This window comes from Neolamprologus multifasciatus, chromosome 20 (genome assembly GCF_963576455.1).
Source record: "Neolamprologus multifasciatus chromosome 20, fNeoMul1.2, whole genome shotgun sequence".
Taxonomy (NCBI): domain Eukaryota; kingdom Metazoa; phylum Chordata; class Actinopteri; order Cichliformes; family Cichlidae; genus Neolamprologus; species Neolamprologus multifasciatus.
Window position 1 is genome coordinate 3,001,051 of NC_140458.1, and position 24,772 is coordinate 3,025,822.

Below are 24,772 nucleotides of genomic sequence, written 5' to 3' on the forward strand. Positions count from 1 at the left end.
TGTTCTGGACATTTTCCAGTCTGGTTTCCGCAAATTGCGCTCTACTGAAACCGCTTTGCTTAAAGTGTCTAGTGACATTCTGATGGCAGCAGACTGTGGAGAGTACACCGTTCTGGTTATGTTGGATCTCAGCGCTGCTTTTGATACTGTTGATCACAACATCATGATAAATAGGCTGAAGGACTTGTTTGGGATTACTGGTGTTGTTTTAAAATGGTTTATGTCGTATCTATCTGAACGATCCTTTACTGTCTGTATAAATCATGTGCTGTCGGAAACATCAGTTCTGCCTTCTGGGGTACCTCAAGGATCTGTTTTAGGTCCTATTCTCTTTTTGCTGTATATCCTCCCTCTAGGCCACATTATCAGACGTTACAATAATATTTCTTATCATCTCTATGCTGATGACATTCAGTTGTACTGTTCTTTCAAAGCTTCTGAGTTGTATAAATTGTCTTGTTTAAATAATTGTCTGTCAGAAATCAAACAATGGTTAAATGACAATTTCCTTCAGTTAAATGCAGATAAAACAGAAACTTTGATTATTGCACCTGATCACATGCTCTCAGAAATTAGGCAGCATATCAGTTTTTTAGACCCTTCATTTCAGTCGAGTCTCAGAAACTTAGGTGTTATATTTGACAGTTCAATGTCTCTTGAGAAACATTCTAAACAACTTGTCCGGAACTGTTTTTATCATCTAAGAAACATTTCTAAACTCAGACTACTGGTGTCAAAGGCAGAACTTGAGATGATTATTCATGCTTTTATTTCTTCTCGTTTGGATTATTGTAACGGTCTTTTTACGTGTCTCAACAAATCAGCTCTGGATCGCCTTCAGTCTGTATGGCGTTTAACTGGTACAAATAAGAGGTCACACATTACTCCAGTTTTGGCTTCTCTTCATTGGTTGCCTGTAAATTTTAGGGTTCATTTTAAAATTTTAGTTGTAACTTTTCGAGCTCTGCACGGTGAAGCTCCCCAGTATATCTCTGACCTGTTGAAACCTCATGCTTCATCCCGAGCACTTAGGTCTTCAGGTCAGAGGCTACTGGTGGTCCCACGTACCAGGTTTAAAACACGTGGGGATCGAGCTTTTCAGGCACTGGCACCGAGGCTGTGGGACTCTCTGCTGTTGTTTTACGCTGTCTAGACTCTACTGACTCCTTTAAAAAGCAGCTAAAGACATTTTTATACAAACGGGCTTTTAATTAATTTTAACTTGTATGTCTGATCTTATTGTAAAGCACTTTGTGATTTTTATCTGTGAAATGTGCTATATAAATAAATTTTACTTACTTACTTACACATTCACTTGAATATATTACCCAGAAACCCACAATGGTTTGTGATGGTCTCCGTGTGTGTACATTACCTTAATGAAACTGTGCAAACATTGTTTACGTGTTTCATCTTCAGTCTTTTATTAAGTGTTTATTGATGTTTCTATCAGACTTCTTTCAGCTGTATTAATTAATCATTCTCAGTAATGAGATCAGTGAAGATTTCCTGGACAAAGATGAATGCAGCAAACTGATGGATTAGCAGATTAAAAATTAATAATAAGACCTGTGGAAACACTTCAATCAGTCTCAGCCAATCTGAAAAAACATCGTTTAGCCACCTGTGAAACCTCCAGGCTGTACGTTCTGCTGTTATTGGTCTAAACAGTCAAGTCGGTGACACCCTGTGTGTGTTTGAATCAGTAATTTAAAGGATATTTTATAGAACTGAACCCTCCCCCCGTGGAAACTGTCCATGTAGCATGTTGGTGTGGACCGTTACCTTCTGCAGGTGCATGTTCTTGGTGAGCTGCTCCTCCAACATGTGCTGCAGCTTCTTGTTCATCTCCCTCAGATTCTCGTCTCCTGGTTTCACCAGCTCTCTTAGGACCGAACCCAGACCTCCCCGGTCTCCCTGAGAGCCTCCGTGACCTCCGACCGTGCTCCCCGACACATCTGAGCAGAAAAGCAAAGACGCGAGATTCAACAGAGATTCGTTTTAAAAGAAACACGCTGGTCAAACGGCCCGAAGAAAACACCAGAAGCAGCCACGACGGGGAAATAAGGAGATAAGAACAAGGAGATGAAGAGGAGGGTGAGGAGTGGAAACGGGAGGTTTGTTTTGGTGTTTTCCTTTATTTCTAACCAAACGTTGCACACAAAGCTTCTGGGAAGAACATTACTGAAATTATAAGATTCGTGACCTTGAACCCCTCAAACGTCACTCTGGATTCCTCTCAGAGCGGTGAGCTTTCTGAAACACTAAAAACTGTCCTATTTTTCTGCTTCAACAAAACGATCAGTTAATTTACACAAAGATTCCTAATAAAAAGCCGGAGAGCCCAAGAATCCATCGCAGGACACACGAACAAGAGCCTGCTCGATAACGGCGATTTGCTCATTGGGGTCTTTGCGTGCAGGAACGCAGAGGTGAAGCTCGCCACCAATCATGGAAACAGACATTAAAAACTGACAGTAAGAAAACACAGTGTGGCTAACATTAGCAGTGCTAATAGTAGCAGCAGGCTCCCTGCTTGGTTACACACCGCTTGAATAGTTACGTCTGTATTTACTCGAGCACAGCAGACACACAACCATTCATGTTCTACATCAAAATTCTTTCCACGCTGCTAGTTTGCAACACAGATCATGGACATTATCTACGAGGGCTGTGGTGCAGGACAGACTCTGGGGAGTTACAGGTGGCTTTGAACATTTCGTTTTTGGTAGCCGAGTCAGCTAACCCCGTCATCAAACATCAGCAGCTCATCTATTCGGTTTGTTTCCTATCATCACAATAAATCGTTTACACGGTTTACTGGGGTGACTCTGTCATCCCTCCAAAGCCTGTTTCACCCAGATTCTGGCGATCACAATATCAGTGAGTCATCATCTCGCCAGGAGCTGCCGAGAAGCCCTCGAGCAAGGCACCGCCCACTCAACTGCTCCTCGTATCATGCTGGTTAAACGGACTGCAGCGCGCTCAGTCAGCTTTTCAACACAAGTTTTAAAAAAATGTAAATGAACACTGAATGTAAAGCATATAACTGTGTGTGCGAGTGCTTTTCTAACGAGTGCAGTTTGAAATACTCACACACACACACAGACGGTCCAGCCTTTAGAGAAGCAGCTCCGCTCTCAGTTTTACTGCCCATTAGATTTACCATCATTACTGCGTTAATGGGAGTGGAATGGAGAGACAGAGGAGGGCTGAAGCAGTCGAACATGAAATTGAAAACAGCAGGAGAGAAAGGACAGCGTGAGGCAGCGGGACGAGGGGGGGAGGGACGGAGGAAAGGTAACTATTTATACAGCGCATTTCCCACAGAGTCGTTCAAAGAGTTTTACACTGAGGGGAGCGACAGGATTAACATGAGGAGCTGCTTTTTGTTTACTTCTGTTTAAAATCCAAAGCTGCCACGTTTCAGTCCATCTGCAGTTCCCCGCAGTTCACACTCAGACTGAACGATTGTTCAGATTGTTCTATTTTACACCTTTAATTTGAGTTTTTTACCACAGAAATCAAAGCCACAAAAATAAGGCACACAATATCTATCAGATCAGCCTTCTGATATCAGCAGCGTCCAACTTTATAATTTATTCTAAAGAGCCACATTTATCACAACACAAGCTGAAATCAGTCGTTTGAAGTGGACTGCACCTCTTACACCTGTGCGGTGAACACTGGTGCTCCTCAGGTGAGTCAAAATCTGGCAAATGGTCCAGGTGTGACCAAACAAAGTGTTTGTGAGGCCAGGAATGATGACCTTGAACATAACTTCAGCCATTTTTACAAACAGACGAGGAGGACGATACTTAATTGATAAATAAGTCTGCTGATAGTCTAAGGAGCTTGGAAAGAAAAGCGTCTGGACTTCTTTAAGTTGCTTGAAGACGTTTCACCTTCATCCAAGAAGCTTCTTCAGTTCTAAGGTCAAATGGTGGAGAGTCCCAGATATAAACCTAGTGGGAGTTTTCCCCCACAGAGGGACAAAAGGACCCCCTGATGATCCTCTACCTAATCACATGAGCCAAGGTGTGAAAGCAGGTGAAACTGAGTGTGGGTCCCAATCAGCCAGTGTTTCGGGGACCCACACCTGCTTTCACACCTTGGCTCAGGCGATTAGAGGATCATCAGGGGGTCTTTTTGTCCCTCTGAGGGGGGAAACTCCCACTAGGTTTAAATCTGGGACTCTCCACCATTTGACCTTAGAACTGAAGAAGCTTCTCGGATGAAGGTGAAACGTCTTCAAGCAACTTAAAGAAGTCCAGACGCTTTTCTTTGCAAGCTCCTTTGACTACGATGACCTGGATGACTGAGAACCTTCACAGACAAGTCTGCTGATAGCTGCACAAGTGATTAAAAACACTCCACACACGGCAGCGTCACCTTTTGAAGACGGACAGCGGATAAATATAGCAGCGGTGAAACATCAGAGACGTACAAATGTGTTTACAGAGACGTGGGAAAGTGAAAATCACTCAGACCAACGAGTTTCTCCGTCCTGACATCCGTCCAGCACGAACTTCTCTCCGTCGCGTTGCAGTGGAAACGGCTCGGCACGAGCGGCACGTGAAAGCATTAAGCACGCCTGTTTTTTCCACCGCGTGTTCCTGTTTCCTCCAAACACAAAGAGTCCATGTAAACCTGAGCGCAGGTAAGTGAAGCGGCAGATTAAAGTGCTTCTAATTAAGTGTCACTGTCAGATAAACGACGTGCTGAGCTGGCTAACTTTCTGCTGACTGACGCACTTTAAGTAGCTCAGAGTTTGTATTAGCACTTTGCACCAGCGACTCTTCTCTCGGTTTCACCACTGAGACGAGGATTATTTCAGAGACATATTAAATAACTGTTTGTACCTCAGTCTGGTAAATGTTCCAAAACACTAAAAATGAAGATAATCAGCATTTTAAAGAAAATCTCTTTGAACTACAGCACACTCCTACCTGGTGCTCACTTTACAGATCATAAAGCAAGACGCCCGGAGCCGTTTAGCAATGGTGATGTCATAAAGTTTGTGAGGACAGCATTTCCAGCTCCGTTGTTTACAAAACTGCAGCAGCAAACAGAGTATCCATAGATATCATATCCATTTCCAGCTCCATGTTTTTAGTCTTAGGCTCAACTAAAGTAGCTTTTCATGACTCACAGTTAAAGACGAGATGACCATTTAACGCTCAGCTCTCAGTGACACACCTCACACCTGTGAGCTTCGAGCACGGCTCCACAGAAGAAGAAAGCTGAGCTAGCTAGGTCAGGAGCTAACTATTATTAATAATGCTGAGTCACAGAGTGAATGTCCACAGCAGTCCTGACATGACATTCACGGCTGTTTCCCATGAATTGGGACTCGACGCCACGTCTCCACTTTCTGACCACTCCTGCCTACACACACGTTCATGACGCCAACAGCCGTCTTTGACATGTTTTTGCCTTTTTTGCTAAAAGAAATGTTCCTGGTCGTTACAGTCTGTGGTTGAAACAAAACCTGAATCACAGACGCTCCATAACGAACTCCAGTTAAGTTCCAGATGTTTCTGTGAGGAGATGAAAGGCTTTCTCACCTCTGCGGCTGTCCATCACGTACGTCTCTATGATGGCGCTCTTCCTGCAGATGTCTTCAGCCATCGATGAACAGCTCACCTCCAGATGTTTCACCTGAAACAGACAAAAAACACAATTAGTATTCACTGATGTCACAATGTGTTTATGTAACAACAAACTAAGTCCTTTCTTTGCCGTCATTAAACCTGAAACAACTTATTAATATTTAAGTGATTAATAAAGTTCTGCTGAATTATCCACTGGCCTCACAGTGCTACTATACAAACCGCCTAAATATTAAACAGACATTAATAATGCATCTAAAAATACAAACCTGCGTCTAAAAACAGGACAGACGTTTTACTGTTGACTCGAATAACAAAGAGAAGCATTAAAAGCTCTAAAAGGCACAAGTGAGGCGTTAAATCAGGACGTGGAGAATGTTCTGCTTTCTCTGTTAGAGTTTTCCACTCCTGTGTCATGTGCTTAGGACTTCAGGAACAGGACATAGTTTGCTTTCCGGTTTAGCCAAAGACTCCTCACCTTCTCCTCCAGCATCCATTTCTCCTGCTGAACCTCAGCGAGCCGCTGGAACAGCTCTCCGACCTCATCATCGGATAATTCGGCGGGGCGCTGAGACTGAGGGCTGCCTCCTCCGGACTGACAGACACACAGAGAGGCTTCAGTTAGTGTGAAAGCTCTGCTGCCTTGCATTAGAGCACTTCAGAGCTCATTCAAACCCAGAAGCTCAACCAAGAGGGAATTCGTCACATTATTGGACACGTCACAGGGAAGAGTATCATAGGGCTGCCTTATCATTAACAGTTTATTTGTAAAGTAAAGTACAGAAGCTGTGTCTGATGTACTGCACATGTGTGGAACGCCAGGACTGAGATAACACTTTTATAACCACTCTTTTAAGTTGGGTTAAACACACTGGCCAGAATCATCAGGGAAACAGACACAATGATGTTTGGTAATAGACTCGTCGCTGTAACTCTGTGTTTAATCAAACTCAAAAGCTGATCTGAGGCAGAAAACTCGTTTGAATCAACACAGTCGAGTCCTCGAAGATCAAAAGTTTATTTTTTATGCACCTAAAAGAACTAAAATGGAACCAAAACACCTTTTATAACCTGAGTTCATGTACACGACTAGCAGCTACTTAATATTATGACTGCAGTGCTGGCTGAGTTTAAGCATGACTTAACTGCTGCATGGAAAGTCTGCTATCTGCGCCTTTAATTTAAATTCCCCAGAATTACACTGGCGGCATGTCTGTGACGCGTGTCATGTCCTTCACACAGGTTCTCTCCCCAACACAAGCAGAAGCAGTGTGTTTAATCTCTACAGTCTTTTATTTTGAAAACTGATCGCTCTTGTGCTCGACTTCCTGCCCTCCTCAGGCTGATGTGACTTCTGTGAAAAACAGAATCGGCGCGTAATTCCGAAACACACCGAGGAGCATCTGCACGTCTCGTCTTCAGTGGGTGTGATTAGTGATGGAGGCACATTCGCTGTATCTACAGTGTCTGATGTGCAGCTTCCTGCTGGTACATTCAGGCGTTAATGGCAGGACGATGAAGCCAAACTACAGACGTCTTAAAAAAACTTATGGTGCCACATGAGGAGACTCTCAAATCAACTGTGAGAGTGTCGTGTCACACTGGAGGATTTCCACCTGAGAAAAAGGTTTCTTAGACAGAACTTCTTCCATTATGGAGGCATGTGAGCTATTTGATAGGAGAGCTTATTAGCAGATTCACACGTTGATCAATCAATAAAGTTGTTCCTCTTCTCTTAAGTGTTGCTGGAGTTCCTGCATTGTGAATCGTTTCATCCTCTCTATGCATCGTGGAAGTAGCTGGAGTTGTGCCAGAAGTTTTTGCTGCCTTTCACAGGCTTGCTAACATGAACATTACCTCCGTTGTGTGTGAGAGGATCAAACTGCTGCCACAGTCTGTTCTGCTTTTACACTTTGGTACAGCAGCTGCTATCACAGTTTGGGTTCAGGATAATAAGCAGACTTTGTAGTCTCGCGTGTTAAACTCTGAGCCGAACTTTAAAGTCGGATGGAAACAAGTGAAAAAAGTCATCATCATCATCAGCCCACTGACATCTACATGTCTGAACACACACATGTACACATGCATTCAGTTTGTAGTTTCTCATTCAAATTTAAAGTGTGGACCAAAAGAGGGACCTTTGAAGCACGCTGAGGCTTTACTCATCACAGGTGTCTGATGGGAAACGTTGCAGCAGCAGGACATCATCAAACCCTCTTTTCTCTCAGGTGATGCTGTTGCTAATAACAACCGCATCACCGCAGTAAACTGAAGTGATGGAGGACTCTGCAGTGTCATGTTTTGACAGAAACACTCATCCACATACAGAGAGTCTGTCAGCTCTATTTACAGTGTTTCTATCAATAGAAACACACACACACACACACACACACACCACTGACAGAGATAAATATGGCACCAGGAACTTTAAAGATAAATCAGTTGTAAAACGTAATAAAAGAACAAAAGAGAGGATGACGGGATGTTACAGTTAAATCTGTCTTTCAATACAACCTGGAGGTCAGAGGTCGTGATTCGACCTGACACAGAGCTAAGAGGTCAGGAGCAGAAGTTTGTTTAGCTTTCACTGAATACACTAAACACACTAATGAATCCACCTATAACATCACAGTTTTTATCTGTCGAGGATTCAAACTGTGACTTTTGCTTACATTTAGTTTTAACACAGCTTAAATAAATACCACGGTTTACATTTTAATGTGATGAAAGCGCACAGCCGGTCAGGCCTATCCTCCACTATTCTGCCAAATTAATTTTCTGCTTCACTTTCCTAAAGCCTGAAGTATTCAAACAAAAAGGCAAAAGTTATCAGAAGGTTCTGAGAGCAGCTCCATAAAAACCTGTTTAAAAACCTCCTCTTGGGCATATTCACACAGCCTCCAGCATGGCTGAAATTTTACATCGCATTAGCTGAACTCTGAGTTGAACCTGGGTCTTCGGCTAAAGCTGAGCAGCTTTCCAGTAAAAAGTTCAGTTTCCAAGCTGCGCGTTGGTTTGCAGCCATGCAGGAAATGGTCCAGAGGTGAACAAGAAGATGGCCTTGAATGTGAACATATTTTAATCACACATTTTACTCAGTTTATTATTGTAGAAGGTTAAAAAAAACCTCAGATGTTAACCTTTTATAGCTGCTGCTATGAAAACAATGTGTCCTTCCAACAGCATTAGTTTGTAGCTGCAGACACAAAGTAGCACTTCAATTAAACCTTCATCTGAAATTGAGATTTCCTAAACTTCTGCCTGAGGTTTTGTGTAAGCACTCGATGTGTGCTCCAGCAGCTGAACAGCAGAGAAGTCGTATCCAGTAAAGCCTTTAATGATGCGTAAATCTGTCACAAAGTAACATCAGCAAACTGCAGCTGCAGCATTAAAAGGCCCATCGGAAAATTTTCCTTTCAGTGTTTCCTCAATCAGTCGATCTGTGATCTCGCTCACGGCTGAATCCAGAACAGGAATCTCCACATCCTGAAGACGATCCAGCTGCTGCTGCTGGTCATGTATGAAGTACTGATGGGACGTTTTCAGCATTTTCAGGCGTCCAGCCAGAACACCATTCTGGCTCAAGCAGCTGCTGACTCCAGGCTGACAGGACATATTCTCAGATGTTCATGTTTGTGTTTGGATTTTGAGATTCATAATGTTGATCACATTTCAGCCATAAACCACCATCAGTACAATCAAAAATAAATAAATAATAACGAGATATTGAACCAGACGAGGTCAACAGAGAGAACAGATGAGTGCGTGGCAGCCATTCAAACACACCATGATCACACAAACTGGAAACCACTGCCTTCTCTGTAAGTTGGAGCTGAGTGTGCTGGCTGGGATAATGTCTACACCGAAGCCTGAAGTGTCACAGACATCAAGCTCTGTGTTTAAGGTGACTATGCGAGGAGCTCCACCCACCTTATTCTGATTGGTTGACTGAGACTCCTTCATCATGTCTTTGTAGGAGAAGGAGGACACGGAGGACGAGTCTCCGGTCTGCTGAGTTCGACTGGGACTGTTGATCTCTGACAGAACTAGCTCCTCCAAACCTGAAAGAACAACAATTTCACTCTAAGCATCAGGACATATCCACCTCTTTAAAGCTGCAGTTCACCCCAGACAAACTCTAAATCCCCCAGCTGTTTGACAAAGACTTTTACTTCGACCGCCGCGTCCCTTTAATACGTAGCCTTTGACTTAGAGTCTGTTCAGTCCTGTGAGAAATGAAGAACACTCCATGTTTCAGTAGCTCGTAGAAACACTTTTAGCAGAAAAACCTAAACCAGCTGTTTTCTATACGACTTCATCAGTCTCTCACATCACTGGGGAGGAATTTTGGCCCACTCAACCTTGCTTCAGTTCATTGAGGTTTGTGGGCGTTCATGTACGCACAACTGTCTTAAGGTCCTGACAGAGCATTTTAATCCGGCTGAGGTCTGGACATGGACTGGAGCAACATCTTGATTCTTTTCTTCTTCAGTGTGCTTAAAGCAGGACACTGTTCACAGCGCAGCAGTAACATAAGGTCTATTTATGGCAGTAAATTATCCCTTGAAGCAGTGGATTGGTGAATATACCTTTTAAGAGGGCATACGTTCTTTGAAAGCAGAAAGCCGTCTCTTTAGGATTGCAAACATCCCTTAAAGGCAGTAAGTTGTCTATTAAAACGCACACTGCCCCTTTAAGACTATGACTGTTGTTTGAAAGTGGCAAGTTGCTGTTTATGGCAGAAAACTGTCTTTAAAAACACCACAGTGTTTCTGTAAGATACTGGACCACCATGTTAAGCATGTGGACAGTCCATTTAAAGACCAAGACTATTCCTTTTAGTATATGAACATCATTTTAAAGCCTCCTGTTCATATAAGACCTATTTATGGCAATAAAGGCTGTTATTGCTTTCAGAAAGCAGCTGCTGGACTGTCAAACAATCTTTTAAAAAAAATGTGGACATCCTTTTAAAGCAGCAAGCTGTTTCTGTAGGAATGCAAAGAGCCCTTTAAGGCAGTAAGCTGCCCATTTAAATGTGGGCAGTTCCTGTAAGAGTATGATTGTTACTTTGAGGTAGTACGCTGTCTGTTTACGGCAGTAAAACTGTGTTTTTAAAGCAGCAAGTTGTCCAAGTAAGACAGCAGTGAGAGAACTGTCCATTTAAAGGACAAAGTCACTCCTTTAAGGATGTCCTTTAAAGGCAACTGGCCGACCCTTCAGGCTGTCCCTTTATTGTCCAAGGCAATGAACTGTCTCTATAACATCCCACTTTACCATTAAGACCGTGGACTGTCACTTTTGAAGCAGCACGCTGTCCTGTTAAACGACAAACTGCCCCTTTAAGGCACTGGGCCGTCCCTATAAGGCAGGTACTGGGAGAGATGGATAAGTAGGCTACTTTAAAATGTCTGATTCTCAGGTTTGTGCAGAAGAGGCTTTTAAACATTCAGCACTGCTCATAGATTATACATGAAGCTCAGAACTACCCTGCACCGCTCCAACTGAGAGTGTGTGTGTGTGTGTGTGTGTGTGTGTGTGTGACGACAGACAGTCTGCTAAATAAGCACCAGGGAATAAGAAAATATGCAATAAAAAGAATAACATTTAAATAATATTAAGTGGAAAAAGTTAAAACTTTCAAGATTCCATTTGATGCAGGTGTGGGCGAGAAATGTTTTGGTTGTGTGTGTGTTTGCTTGTGTTTTGCCAGCAGACGCCAGTGTGTCCAGCTCAGCTCTGGGAACCAGAGCGCTCCATTAAATATTAAGCAGGAGGTTCCGGACTGAGCCAGAACCTCCTGACGCAGGGCTAGCAAGGCCGCTTATTATCGGACTGGTCACGTTACAATCACATCTTGGCCTCACACACACACACACACACACACACACACACACACACACACAGCCCCAAAACTGCTGTCTCTCCTTCCTGGAGTATTTAAATGGGAGCACCATCCTGTTCGGGGATTTACGTCCTCTACCTCTAAGTTTCAGAGTCCCGTCAGGTTCAGCTTTATGGGGCTCTAAGTGTGCAGCAATCGATAACCTGCAGAAACATGCAGTGCTAATGTCTACAGATTACTCGAGAGAGGAACAGAGTTTCCCATCCAGCGCACATCACACCAGGTGTTTTACAGGACATGAAACTGGTTTTAAAACGCCCAGCTCTTCCAGGATAAGTGACTCGCCTGCTTTAGACACCGACTGATTGCCATCCAGGGCTCCAGCCTCCAGTATCTCTGTGGCCTCCTGCACAGATGCAGATGATCATGGATGAACTTGTGCTGCATGAGCACAAGGCTCTTGGCTCATTGGTTGGAGGCATGATTGTGACAAGTGTATCATCGAGCAAAAGCTTGGACCGCTGTTACTGAAACGACACCTAATAACTGGAACATGACCTCAGGTATGGTGTCGACATGTTTCATGCTTCTCATACACCCTGTGTTTGTGAACGTTTCGTCAGCAGACGTTATCAGCAAACATCAGCATAATTGTGTCCTGAGGCATCTCTGTGATGACTTTTAGTTTTTTTACTGGAACGTTTTTAACAATTAGAGGCATAAATCAGGACAAACCTACGTAGACTCATTTTTAAAAAGCTATTATTAGAATTTATCAAATCGTCATCAAAAAACTTATTTACACCACGGGGGCAGTTTTTTCCTGAGCCTGGAGGCATAAAATAATGTTAAAGTCTCCATGTCATGTACATGTGTTACTCCACAGAAGACTCACCTTTTAAAACTACAGGCTGCTTACTTAACATCTGTTCTGTGAAAAAGGACGATTCTGAGCATAACGTGCACATGAAAGAGAATCGGTAACGATAGACAGCAGCGCCATGAACAAAAAAAATGTACGCTCATATCAAGCTCCATAGTTTTACTTTTAAAGTGAACTACAAGGCAGCACAGGAGCACCGTGGTTAGCACGGTCACCTCACTGTCAGCGAGATGCTCCTGGACTCAAATCCACAGCCACCTTCGGTCTTTCTGTGTGGAGCTTGCACTCTCTCCCTTGCATGGTTGCAAGTGGACTGGCTCTCGTACAGCACATTTATACTAGGCACAGAGCTTTATACAACATGTCTCATTCACCCATTCATATATCATTTTTCTATATCCAAGGCCTTTCTGTTTAACTTCCAACTCAGCAACTACAGTATCTTTGGCACGCAGATCAGAGCAGCCATGGAGAGAACCACCAACCTTACGATTAACAGATGACCTGTTCTACTTCCTGAGCCACAGCCTCCCTGTCACATGTTTAAGCCAGTTTTCCTCTAATTGGTTGCCCTGCTAACAGTAACTACCAGATGTCTGTGAAGGTTCTCAGTCATCCAGGTCATCGTAGTCAAAGGAGCTTGGAAAGAAAAGCGTCTGGACTTCTTTAAGTTGCTTGAAGACGTTTCACCTTCATCCGAGAAGCTTCTTCAGTTCTAAGGTCAAATGGTGGAGAGTCCCAGATATAAACCTAGTGGGAGTGTCCCCCCACAGAGGGACAAAAGGACCCCCTTATGATCCTCTAATCGCCTGAGCCAAGGTGTGGAACTGGGTGTGGGTCCCAATCAGCCAGGGTTTTGGGTGAGTTCATTGTGAAACCTGGCTCCACCTTATCATGTGATTTCCTGAGGTCAGATGGCCCAGGATGTGAGTGGGCGTTAAGGCGTCTGGGGAGGGATCTCAAAACTGGATTATAGATGGCAGAGAGTTGGTGTCGTAAACCACCGCCTCTGTTCAAAGATGGTCGCTCACAGTGGACATAGATGCTTCTTTCACTCCTCTTTCAAACCATCTGTCCTCTCTGTCCAAAATGTGAACATAACTACCAGAGCAAATAGGTGGGGCTTCTTTCTGGTTTTGTAAATCCTGATGGGAAAATTGACCATCTCACCGAATGAGAGGAAACAGATTAAAGGTTTTCATACTCTGAAGCTGATGTTGCGTCAGTAGGACTGAAGAATGAACAGACAATACCAGCGTCACAGTTCGGGGTGCGTACAGTACCTGTCCTGGTTTTGCTGTTGGTCAGAATCTCCTGGAGCCTCTCCTGCAGTTTGTCTGCTCGCTTCCTCTCCAGCTGCAGCTGCCGCTTCAAATCCTTCAGCTACACACACACACACACACACACACACACACACACACACACAGGTTTATTTTCTAATTATTATTTTCCATGCACCACTGCTCTCAAATTACTCTGCTAAATATTTTTTCTTTCTCATTGCTATTCAGATTCTCGTCTTGCAGTATCGGCTCATCAGTCTGCGTCTGTCACTCACACAGTCCATCCGTCTCTTTGTCTCTGGCAGCATCAGTCAGATAAACAGTAAACTTACCGCTGCGCTTCCCTTCTTCTCAAGAATCCTCTGACCGTCCACCGTGTCCTTTATCTCCTAAACAAAGAAAGCAGGTCAGAGACATCACTGTCAGTTACTCCGATCGTTCTGGTTCATTTCCAAAGTAAAAACGCCAGAAACATTTCCTGAACTGAGAATTTTCTGCTTCTGTTTGTCTGACATTTTCAGGGTATTTTATACTATTAAAAAATGCACAATACCAAACATGAACACTTGGGTCCATACTGTAAACGTGCCAGATCTAGCTTAAAATGGACATTTTCATCTGCAGTCACGACAAATTGATGAAATTATTAAACACGAAAAAAACCCAAACCAGCAGAAACACAGACACCAGCCAGAACCAGGTCACAATGAAAGCAAGCCACATTGAGCCTGCAGCTGATTTTAAATCTGATCAGCTGATTTTGGTTCCTTAACAAATTTTGGCCCACAAATTCTGTGCTGTGATCTGCAGAGCATCGTGCAAACAGACGCTCGACCTCCACACAGCATAAAGGGAGGGTGGCGCTAAAGGCAGACAGTAAAACACATAAGCTGGGAGAATAAACAAAGAGAAGAGTAAACAGATTTTGGTGCTTTTTAAACAGGTCCACAGTTCCTGGGTTCAAAGTGACGCATTTGTAAAGGTTAAAAACCTCGGCCTCAAAGGGACCGTCTCCTTTTATCTCTAGCGTGGGCCGCTGCATCAACCGTGTAAAGACCTTTCAGAGGACCTGCTCAAAGCTTCGCTGCAGTGCTGCAGACCACTTCAGCTCTGCTGGGAGAAATCCTGGTAAAGGTGATCGGGCTTTTTCCATTAGGACTCCTAAAGAGATCTCCTGCCCCTTCACACCAAAATACTCTTTTAAATCTCTTCTTTAAATTTTCTCTTTTAAAAGGCTTTTGTGGATCTTTGGTGTGTGGCCATGTTTTTGATCCCGTTTTGTCTCCTCATTATTGTTTCTTTCTATCATGTTCTTTGCTTTGTTCTTGTAGAAGTGTTTCACCCTTTATCATCCAAGTATCACACAGTGATAGACTTGTTTTAGAATTCTGAATTTTCTCTCTAGCTCAAAGAAGATGAGCAGTAGCGCTAACGTTAAGCGTACCTACTAAAGTCTAGGCAGAACGGATTTTTCTGCCCGTGTTCAGACGTGAATGCTTTGTGATCCCTGAAAAGCTCACCTTGGAATTTTGTCTCTGGCACAAACATTCCCGGAGTTACAATGATTTAAAGAGCATTCGAATGGCTAGAAATAAATAAATAAATGTATTTGTGTATTATTAATTTCTTATTGTAAAATTCTTTGTCATTTATTAAGAAGTGTATGGAGCGCGTAAGAAGGGGGAGGGGCGGGGCAGAGACTAATGATTGACAGCTCCTGTGTAGGGGTGGGTTTTGATTATCGATTTATTGATTAAAATCGATTCTGGCTTGGATAACGTGATATTGATTCATTAAAATCCTGAATCGATTTTTTAATATAAATTTATTTTGCCCTCAGGTTAAACCTCACAAAATTTCAACAACCACCAAACATTTAAAACAGTAACTGAGAGCAGGAACACAGATTCTGCACAAAGACGTAAACACAAAACTCGACTCGCCGACAGATCAGAATCGTCGAGATGTCGCCTTTCTCACTGATGGCACAGACACGGTCGGGGCTGAAAGCCGACAGCTCGGTGATTCTGATGTTTCAGCGGGTCGAGCTTTGTGTTCGCGCCCTTTTTGCTCTAGATTCAAAAGCTGCAGGTTTTTTCTCCCTCCAAACAATATTGACCGAACCAGCAGCAAAAGAAGATCCAAACTACGCTTCACATAAACATCGTCATGAATTCACTCTGACTTTTACTGTTTTGCTTCGACCAGATAAAATCACACTTCATGCACAGCTCTCTCTCTCTCTCTCTCTCTCTCTCTCTCAACAACAGTTTCCCGTCTAAAAATCTGTTTTCTGCATTATTCGCTTGTTTGTTACGCACAAGTCTACGTTGTTTACAGCGCTGTCGGCCGCTGGTTTTTTTTTCTTTTCTTTTTACTTACTTCCAAAAAGAAAACCTAATTTCTGCCGTTCAATGCTGAACAAATGTAAACTTTTTACAGTTGTGCAAAATTGTAAAACTCTCAGTTGTATCTCTAATAAAACCTCTGTAACTCTTCTCTACTTCACTTCAGCAGCATCAGGTAATGTTCATGTGTTGATTAATGGTTTTCTTTCATTTTTGATGTTCTGCAGAATATTTGTATAAAATCCCAGACCAGGAAAATCTCCTTCATGTTTTTCTGTGTTTCATCCTCAGCTACTTTGACACAAAGGCGTCTGCTGTGGTGCTCACACCTGGGATAAAGTCTCACAAGTGTCAGCTTGTTATATAAATATAAAAATATGGAAATGTACTGATGGATGATCAGAATTATAATATTTCTGACTGTCTGAGGCAAAATTTCCTTGTGAATCGAAATCAAATCGATTCTAGAAATCAGTGACGATACGCAGCCCTACTCCTGTGTCTCATTACAAGTTAATTAAATTTGCGTTTTACTGAAGATGGCCAGCGCTCCTTAACGGGAAGCTGCGGGCACCAGCCAGCCACTCACACTCACACCTACGGGCTGTTTAGAACCACCACTTCATCTAACTGCATGTCTTTGGACTGCGAGAGGAAGCTGGAGAACCCAAAGGGACCCGCGCTAATCATCCTCCCACCGTGCTACCTGCTTCTGACAAATTAAACAAATTAATTATCAATTTGAATTTACGAGAATTCATTTCTGTTATTTTTGTTTCTCATAGCATTTTACTTGCATATGAAACAGCAGGTATTTGTGTCTGTTTATGTCCATCTTGTACATACAGCGTATGGTCTCAGCCCGCTGGTTCATACTGTAAACATCAACCTTTATTTACAAAAATCACAAATGTAGTTCCACTTTTCTAAAGCTCCTAAAAGCTGCTCTCTGTTCTATCATTATAAAGAGTAGGAAAAGGACTATAAGGGACTATTTACAGCGGCGTATTAAACCACATTTGGTCTCGTAGACAGTGTGAGTGGGTCTGAATTAACGTTTGCGGTCTTTGGACACTGGAGGAACGAGATATATCAGCTCTGACACAAACCTGTTTGAGTTTCCCGATGGTGTCCCCGTGCTCCTCCCTCTGCTTCTCCACCTCCACCAGCTGCTGCTTCAGTTTCTCCATCTCTGACTGCTTCTCCTGCAGGACACAAAGAGACACATCAGGATTTCGTTCAGCAGCTCAAACAGAAATGCGGCGAAAAACATTTAAACGAGCTACGTTTGCACCTCCAGCGATGCCCCCGTGCTCTTAATCCATCTGACACAGAGATTAATTTGAAAAAGGAAACTGCTTTTAATTCCCTTCTAATCTTCTGCCGCTAATTAATTTGACTAAAATCTACATTAAAAACATCTGCAGGCTGTAGCCGCTCACCTGACAGAGGGAGGGGAAAATGTCATTCTGGAGGAAAACAAGAGTCTGTTAATTCCCTGTAACGTCTTACACCTCAATCAACAGCTCACCACGTGGTGGGAGAGAAGCTCTGAGACTTTACTCAGATGTACGACATTATTTATTTTAAAAAAATCACAAATAATAATAAAAACTCTAAACTGCAGATTTTAAACTCATTTTGTAAGAAAACTTGTTTATTCTTTGCTTTCTTACAGGATGCGACTGTAAATAAAAATGTGCCATTGATGACCTGCCAGCCAGCTGTTCCATCTTCATTGTAGCACACAGATGTTTTAGACATAAGGGCACTGACAGTTTTTCATACTCTATTTAATCGCATTAGTTATTTTGGAAGATTGGAAACAGTTTCTCAAACACAGAAATTTACAAGAAGTACAGCATGTGGACACAAACCCTGAGCCACCTACACGTTACACCTGAAGGAGCTGCTCGACCACAGAGACCCTCGGCATGAAGCTCCCAGTGCAAAGCTTTTGTGCTGATGTTAAAGCCAGAGGAGGCTTGGAGCTCTGCAGCTACTGAGTCAGCAGAGCGCTGGAGACCCTTCATCATTTCGGTTGATGGCTCCACTTGGTAGCTTTCTGTGGTCGGCCACTTTTGAAATAACACCACTGACAGCTGATCGTGGAACATCTGGGACTGAAGAAACTTCACAAACTGTTTTGCAACAGTGGCATCCTGTTACGGTACCACTCCTAAATTCAGCAGGATCTTAACAGTGACCCATTCTTTTACAAAAGAAAGCAGACTTCATGGCTAAGTGTTTGATTTTACACATCTGTAGCAATGGGAATTAAAACACCTGAATTCCAAGACTAAGTGTTGTGGAATAACAGATAAGACTTGCATCTAAATACCTGCTTCTCCAGCCTCTATAATTTTGACTTAATTTCTTCCAAACTATCATCTTTTTTTATTATAACTGTGTCCGTGGGTCCTGCTCTTTTCTCTTTGTACATGTTGCCGTTGGGATTAATTTTTAGAAATTACAACATCTCCTTTCACTGTTATGCTGATGATATCCAGATTTATTCACCTTTGAAATCCGATGTGTCTGCTTCTTTGCAACCTCTGTTCAACTGTTTGCATGAAGTTAAAATATGGTTATCACATAATTTTCTTACATTGAACGAGAATAAGACTGAAACCATAGTCTTTGGTAGTCACACTCCACTAGACCGGTTAGCTGATGCCCTAGGCCCTCTTGCTAGCCATCTCTCGCTCACTGTAAGAAACCTCGGAGTGTTCCTGGATGGCTCTTTTAAACTTGAGAAACAGGTGTCCACTGTGGTAAAAACAGCTTTTACCAGTTGCGTCAGATTTCCAAAGCAAAGCCATTTCTTCCTTTAAAGGACCTTGAAAATCTTATCCACGCATTTATCACATCCAGATTGGACGACTGTAACTCCCTCTACTCGGGCCTCCAACACTCCTCTCTTTGCCGGCTTCAGTTAATTCAAAATGCAGCTGCGCGTCTTTTAACAGGTACAAGAATCTATGAACACATCACTCCAATTTTATCCAAACTACATTGGCTCCCTGTTAAATATCGCATAGGTTTTAAAATTATTTTGTTTATTTTTAATATTCTGAATAATTTAGCGCCCAGCTATCTTTCTGAACTACTCCACTCATACAATCCCAACAGAGCACTTAGATCGTCCAATCACAGGCTCCTAGTACAACCTAGGTCTCGAATGAAGTCGAGAGGAGACCGGGCCTTTGCATCCGTGGCACCCAGACTCTGGAATAACCTCCCTGTTCATATTCGTACTGCTGAGTCTATCCAGTCTTTTAAATCATGTCTTAAAACTTATTTTTTACTTTGGCTTTTGATTCTGTCTAGTTGGCTGGTCTAGCTTGTTGTGTTGTTAGCTATTGTTTGTTGTCCTCTTTTATTGTTTGTTTTAACTGTCTCATGCTTTTACTGACTGTGAAGCACTATGGTCAACACTGTTGTGTTAATATGTGCTATATAAATAAATTTTGATTTGATTTTTTTTCAGCATGTTCTGATGTAACTGGAGAGAACAGGGTGAACTGATTATTTTTAATTTGCCGTTTAACGTTCGGTTTAACAAACCTTAGCGTTGATGTTCAGGAACGAAGACAGGAAACGACATGTGACGGCTGAAACTCAACCCCCCGACACGTGGAACACCTGCCCGGGACCTGACCTGCGCTCTAATTAGACTTCTTCCATCATTAATTAACTTTTCCTATTAAGTTTCCTCACTCTGGTTTCAGTACCAGGCTGTTATCCAGCAGATAAAACACACACGCAGACAAACTAATCAGTGCAGCGGCTCTCTGAGGAGAGACTTTCTCACAGACGTATACACGATCATCGTGGTCATCTAATCTGCTGAAAGGGCTCGTTACTGATAACCAATAATTACGCTCATCAGTAATGAGAATTATTATTGGTTATGAGACTCTAATGGTAACCACGTATGGAGCTGTAGCCACGATAAGACTGTGTTAATATAGTAACATATAGAGTCCTACACATACACTAAGTGTGTTTATATCCGCTGCAGGAATCAGAGCAGGTGGCAGGCGCTCTCCTTTCAGTCCTTGTTTTAGCTGCAAATTACATTTAGTGTTTATGGTTTATGGCGGCCCATCACATCACTTTACATCAATAACAACAAACATCTGCAATGTTTAAAAATCTCAGCATCTTTTGTCTGTTTAGTGGAGCCACTTCATTCACAAAACTCTTCTAAAAACAGTGTTGACAGAGCTAATCCAGTGCTTCTTAATATTGACCGTGTGTCACAGTGACCAATTACAGCAGCGCGGTCCAAAAAGCGTCCTCCATCCATCCTCGTTTCACAACAGAGATGTCTGTAAACACTGCAAACAAAATCAATCAGCTTCGAGACTGGAAACAAACACCGCCGCGTCGAGCGGTATCCACTCGTCGCACGCTGTAAACAAAGCCTCGTCTTTGTGCTGCGAGCGCGCGACGACGACGGGTCAGTGTGGAAACGGGAATCACGGCGCTGAACAACATGCTGAACTCCGTCCTGCTGACAGATGGCGTGAAGCGTTCGGGGTGTCTGCAGCAGACTGTCGGCGTTCACATGAGCCGCCTCCACTCTGATCGGCTGTTAACACAGCTTAACCTCTCCAAGTTACCATGGAGACAACTACGCTTTAATTAGAAACATTTTCAATTAGAGCGCACGCACAAACGCACTGTGTGCCTGTCTACACACACGCGCACAAGTGTTGATATTTATAAAGACGCCTTCTGAAGCGTCTTGTTCTGGACACAGATGCTCCGTCTGCACCTGAGCTGCAGTTTAACATTCACAAATGATTTCAAGCCTCTGTAGAAGCTTCAATAGTGCAACTGTTTGTTGCAATTAGTGAAACAATAGTCTATGCATTTGATTCTTCTAGGCTGAAATACTACAACTCCTCATCAGCAGGCCTTTCTAAAGCTCCCTGAAAGATTCCAGTTGATCAGAAAGGCCACGGTCTGAGTACTGACAGGAACCAGAAGGAGATCATATTTCTCCTGCATTAGCTCATCTTTATTGGCTTCCTGTTAGATCCAGAATTTAATTTACAATACTTCTTCTCACATTCGAAGTCATGAATGATCAAGCGCCACCATCTCACATCGCATCTCTCAGACTGCAGCCTTGCCTGTGCTCTGTGGATGGAGGCGGAGCCTTCAGTTGTTCCTGTAGATTTGGGAGACGACGTTCTGTCGACTTTTCAGAAACAGGCTTCAAACTTTCCTTTTTGATAAAACTTTTAGGTAGGGCTGGATCAGCTGACCCTCAACCATCCCTTAGTCATGCTCATGGCCCAAGAAACACTTAGCACCTTTCTCCACATCCACTCTCCATGGAGATTATATCCCACTACTTGTGCCTTTTCTCTCCTGTAGTTTCTATTTTGTTATCAGCTTTCTATCCTCTTTGTTCCTGTTTCCCCCCCTCACCGCCTGACTGATCATAGTACATGGCTGCCCGCCCCTGAGCCTGGTTCTGCTGGGGAGTTCTTCCTTCCCAGGGCCTTGCTCATAGAGGTTTTGACTGATGGGGTCTTCTCTCCTATATTGGAGTTCAGGCTTCTTAATCTAACTAAAGCACCTTGACATGACTGCTGTTGTGAATTGGAGCTTTACTATTAGAGGTGGGAATCCCCATACATCCCACGATACGATATTATCACAATACTTAACGCACGATACGATATTATTGCAATTTTTTAAAATATTTTGCGATATTCAGATTCTGTAAATAAAGGTAAACTTTATCAATATTCATTTTCTCTAATATCAAAGTCTCACACTCAGTCTTTCTCTCATTTCAGTTTGATTGTTGACAAACTGAACGGTTTGTATTACAGTCTAGTCCAACTTAACTGAATCAACCATCTGGTACAATTATAGCTATTCTGAACTATGCAGTTTATGAAAACTATGCAGCCCCTTCAGCAACTGAAGAATTTGAAAGTAAATTAAAACAAAATATAATTTTACATTAAATAAAAAAGTTTTAAACTTAATTAAAATAAAACATGTTAAATTAAAATAAGTAAACTGTCATGTTTATTGCTGCCAAAAACAAGTTAAACACATTTGGACAGTGAAGGAATGTCAGGATTCTTGCTCAGAAAAAGGATCAACATGCTCTGAAGTCAGAGCACAAAAACCTTTTTGTAACAAAGTATCGATTTCTGCTGTCCCTGTATCCATACATTATTAGAAACAAAATATCACCATGCTACACTGTATCGATTTTTTCCCCACCCCTATTTACTATATAAATAAGACTGAACTAAAGTGAATTAGTATTAAACCAGCTACAGATTCTGTATCAGTTCATCTCATTCTGCACAGAAATGTAACTGATTCTCTGACAAATTAAATGTGTGCTGATTAGCACGAGTCATTAATTAAACTGCATATGTCTCACCAGATTATCAATGTTTCATGCAGTCGTGGGGACCAAAAAAAAAAAATCACAGTGGAAAACATCACTTGTGGAAACGCTACAGAGCTCACTAACACATGAAAAATTATGATAATTCCTCTGTCCCAGTGCATGCTGGGAAGCAATCACACAAATCATTGCAGGGTTGCTGTGTGTCTCAGAGAGCAGGTTCAGCTGAGTTGTGTCTGCATTTCAAACCTCTGAAGCCCGTCACATCTCTGTAGCTGAACAGCAGGTTTGCGACATCGCTGTGAAGTGATTGAAGCGACTGTCTTACTACAGGCTGTGCACTAATGCAGGAGGCCAATCACTGCACGTACGCACACAGGAATCCAGTTTAAAACCGGTGCGTACACGGTGTGTGTATTCTGGGTCCGTGAGACCAACACGCTGGGATAAATAACACAATATCTCCTAGAAGAAAATATCCATAATAACTACTAAGATGGGAAATTGTATTTTTATAGTTCACAGGTGTGCAGAATTGAGCAGCAGGCAGTTTGGGTTTGATATCATCTCATCCACTTTACTGCTCAGCAGTTTAGTCGACGAGTTCGACTGATTAGATAAAATAAATGCAAATGTTAAACACAGCTCACTGTATTCATTACTTTTGTTGTTCCAAATCCTCCATTTGGAGTTTAGAGAGACGTGATTATTCTACCAGACAGGCTCCAGGAGGAAACGTAATATTATGCAAAGAAACGGTCATGCAGTGGGTTATGATGGGACACAGTTTACTGATGACATCCAGAAAAACTGACCTAACGCCTGTCAGTGGTGTGACGGTTGGATATGAGGAGCTTTTCTTGTCCGTCATTTCAATCGAGTGACTTTTACACATGTTTGTAACTCCACCCCAAGATGATCTTCCTCAACTGTGCTGAACATAACATTTTATAGATGTCGCTTCTTTGAGCGAAGACGGTCTCGGCATCTTTTCAGCATCTTTTTCCTGAGGCGAAGTCGAGACGGAGGTGAAACTGTCACAGCTGATTACTGCTGCTGAGTTTAAGTCACTTCTACAGGATCTGTTAATCAACGTTTCTGTGCTCGCTTTAATGTGTGTAATCTCATCGAGTGTGACAGTCCTCTCTGTCTGTTGTCTGCTTTTGTTCTTCTAACACCGGCTTTCATTCTGTACTCACAGAAAATACATTACTCTCCTCAGTGACACCTTCACCTGATTAAATAAAACGAAATGAAAGTGCGCGTGTGTGTGTGTGTGTGTGTGTGTGTGTGTGTGTACCTCCAGCTGAAGTTTGTGTTCTTTCCACAGCTGCTCGATTTCCTCCTGATGTTGCAGATTGTTCTTCTCTATATTCTCCTGCTCGCATCAACAGACAGATAAAGCACAGTCAGTCACAGAGGAACACTTGGAATCAAAGGAACTCAGAATCTGCTCAGCCGAGAAGCTAAAAACAGTAAATGTTGGCGTTTTCACTTTAAAATAATGATGCAAATGTGCGAACTTGACCTTTAAACTACGGAGGATTTGGAGGACGAGTTGGCGGAAAAGTACCGCTGGTTTATAGGGTGACCAGCCAGCACTCAGCAGATACTGACCTCAGCCTCTTTGAGCCGTCTCTCGAACCATCCTTTGGCTCCCTCCATGGACTGGACCTGACTCAGCAGCTCCTCCACTCGGGGCTGTAAACCCTCCAACTCCTTCGCCCGAGCCTGAAAACTCAAAGAGCATATCGTGAACTTGCGCGACAACGACTCTGCTGCTCGTGTTATACGAGACATCTGGAAGACACGCATCAGGCGTTTTCCTTTGTCTCCTTACCCACTTTCACCTCCCGTGTGCCTCTTTACCTTTTCATCTCTAAGCTGCTGTCGGATTTCTTCCTCAGAGCGATTCTTGTCTTCATGAAGTCCTCTGAGCTCCTTCTCGTATCGAGCCCTGACTGCAAGAACCTGAAAGAGAGGAGGAGACAGAAGAAAATGAGTCAGGGGATACAGAGAAGAGACAAAAGCAACAAGGATTCACTAAATCTGATGAAAATGTTTGGCTTTTCTTTATTTTTGCACATTTTAAAAACTAAAAACCACACAAACAAAAACAGATGAAAACAGATCAGCGATAATTCAAAGCAAAGAAACTCTACAGACATGTAGAGAAACCAAACAAAGAAGAAAACTGATGGATAAAAGCCATTAAAAGCAGCAGATCCATGAACACTCGCCTCTTTCTCGTGCTGCAGTTTGAGGTCTGACAGCGCCTCCTTGTGGTCAGACTTTTCCTGGTTCAGCTGCATGGCCATCTCATCCAGCATGGCCTTCCTCTTCTCCGCTGTCTGCTCACACACAAACAGTACGTGTGTTTACTGGTTCAGCTGGTTTGTGTACAGACACC

At 42.8% G+C, this 24,772-nt stretch overlaps 1 protein-coding gene across 7 annotated transcripts in view; it reads right to left on the reverse strand.

Moving 5' to 3' along the window:
• gripap1 (GRIP1 associated protein 1) overlaps positions 1-24,772 on the reverse strand; it is a 52,131-nt gene that overhangs the window by 4,662 nt on the left and 22,697 nt on the right. For 6 of the 7 annotated variants that reach the window (XM_085146028.1, XM_085146027.1, XM_085146025.1 and 3 more), the window contains 11 exons: positions 24,603-24,713; positions 24,232-24,333; positions 23,980-24,093; positions 23,663-23,740; positions 17,081-17,176; positions 13,956-14,012; positions 13,624-13,723; positions 9,543-9,673; positions 6,091-6,207; positions 5,568-5,661; positions 1,786-1,958 (listed from right to left, as the gene is read on the reverse strand). In XM_085146028.1, the coding sequence (XP_085002154.1) occupies positions 1,786-1,958; positions 5,568-5,661; positions 6,091-6,207; positions 9,543-9,673; positions 13,624-13,723; positions 13,956-14,012; positions 17,081-17,176; positions 23,663-23,740; positions 23,980-24,093; positions 24,232-24,333; positions 24,603-24,713 (1,173 nt within the window). Of the gene's footprint in view, positions 1-1,785; positions 1,959-5,567; positions 5,662-6,090; positions 6,208-6,545; positions 9,216-9,542; positions 9,674-13,623; positions 13,724-13,955; positions 14,013-17,080; positions 17,177-23,662; positions 23,741-23,979; positions 24,094-24,231; positions 24,334-24,602; positions 24,714-24,772 lie in introns of those variants that run through there. The other variant, XM_085146032.1, reaches the window with a different exon arrangement.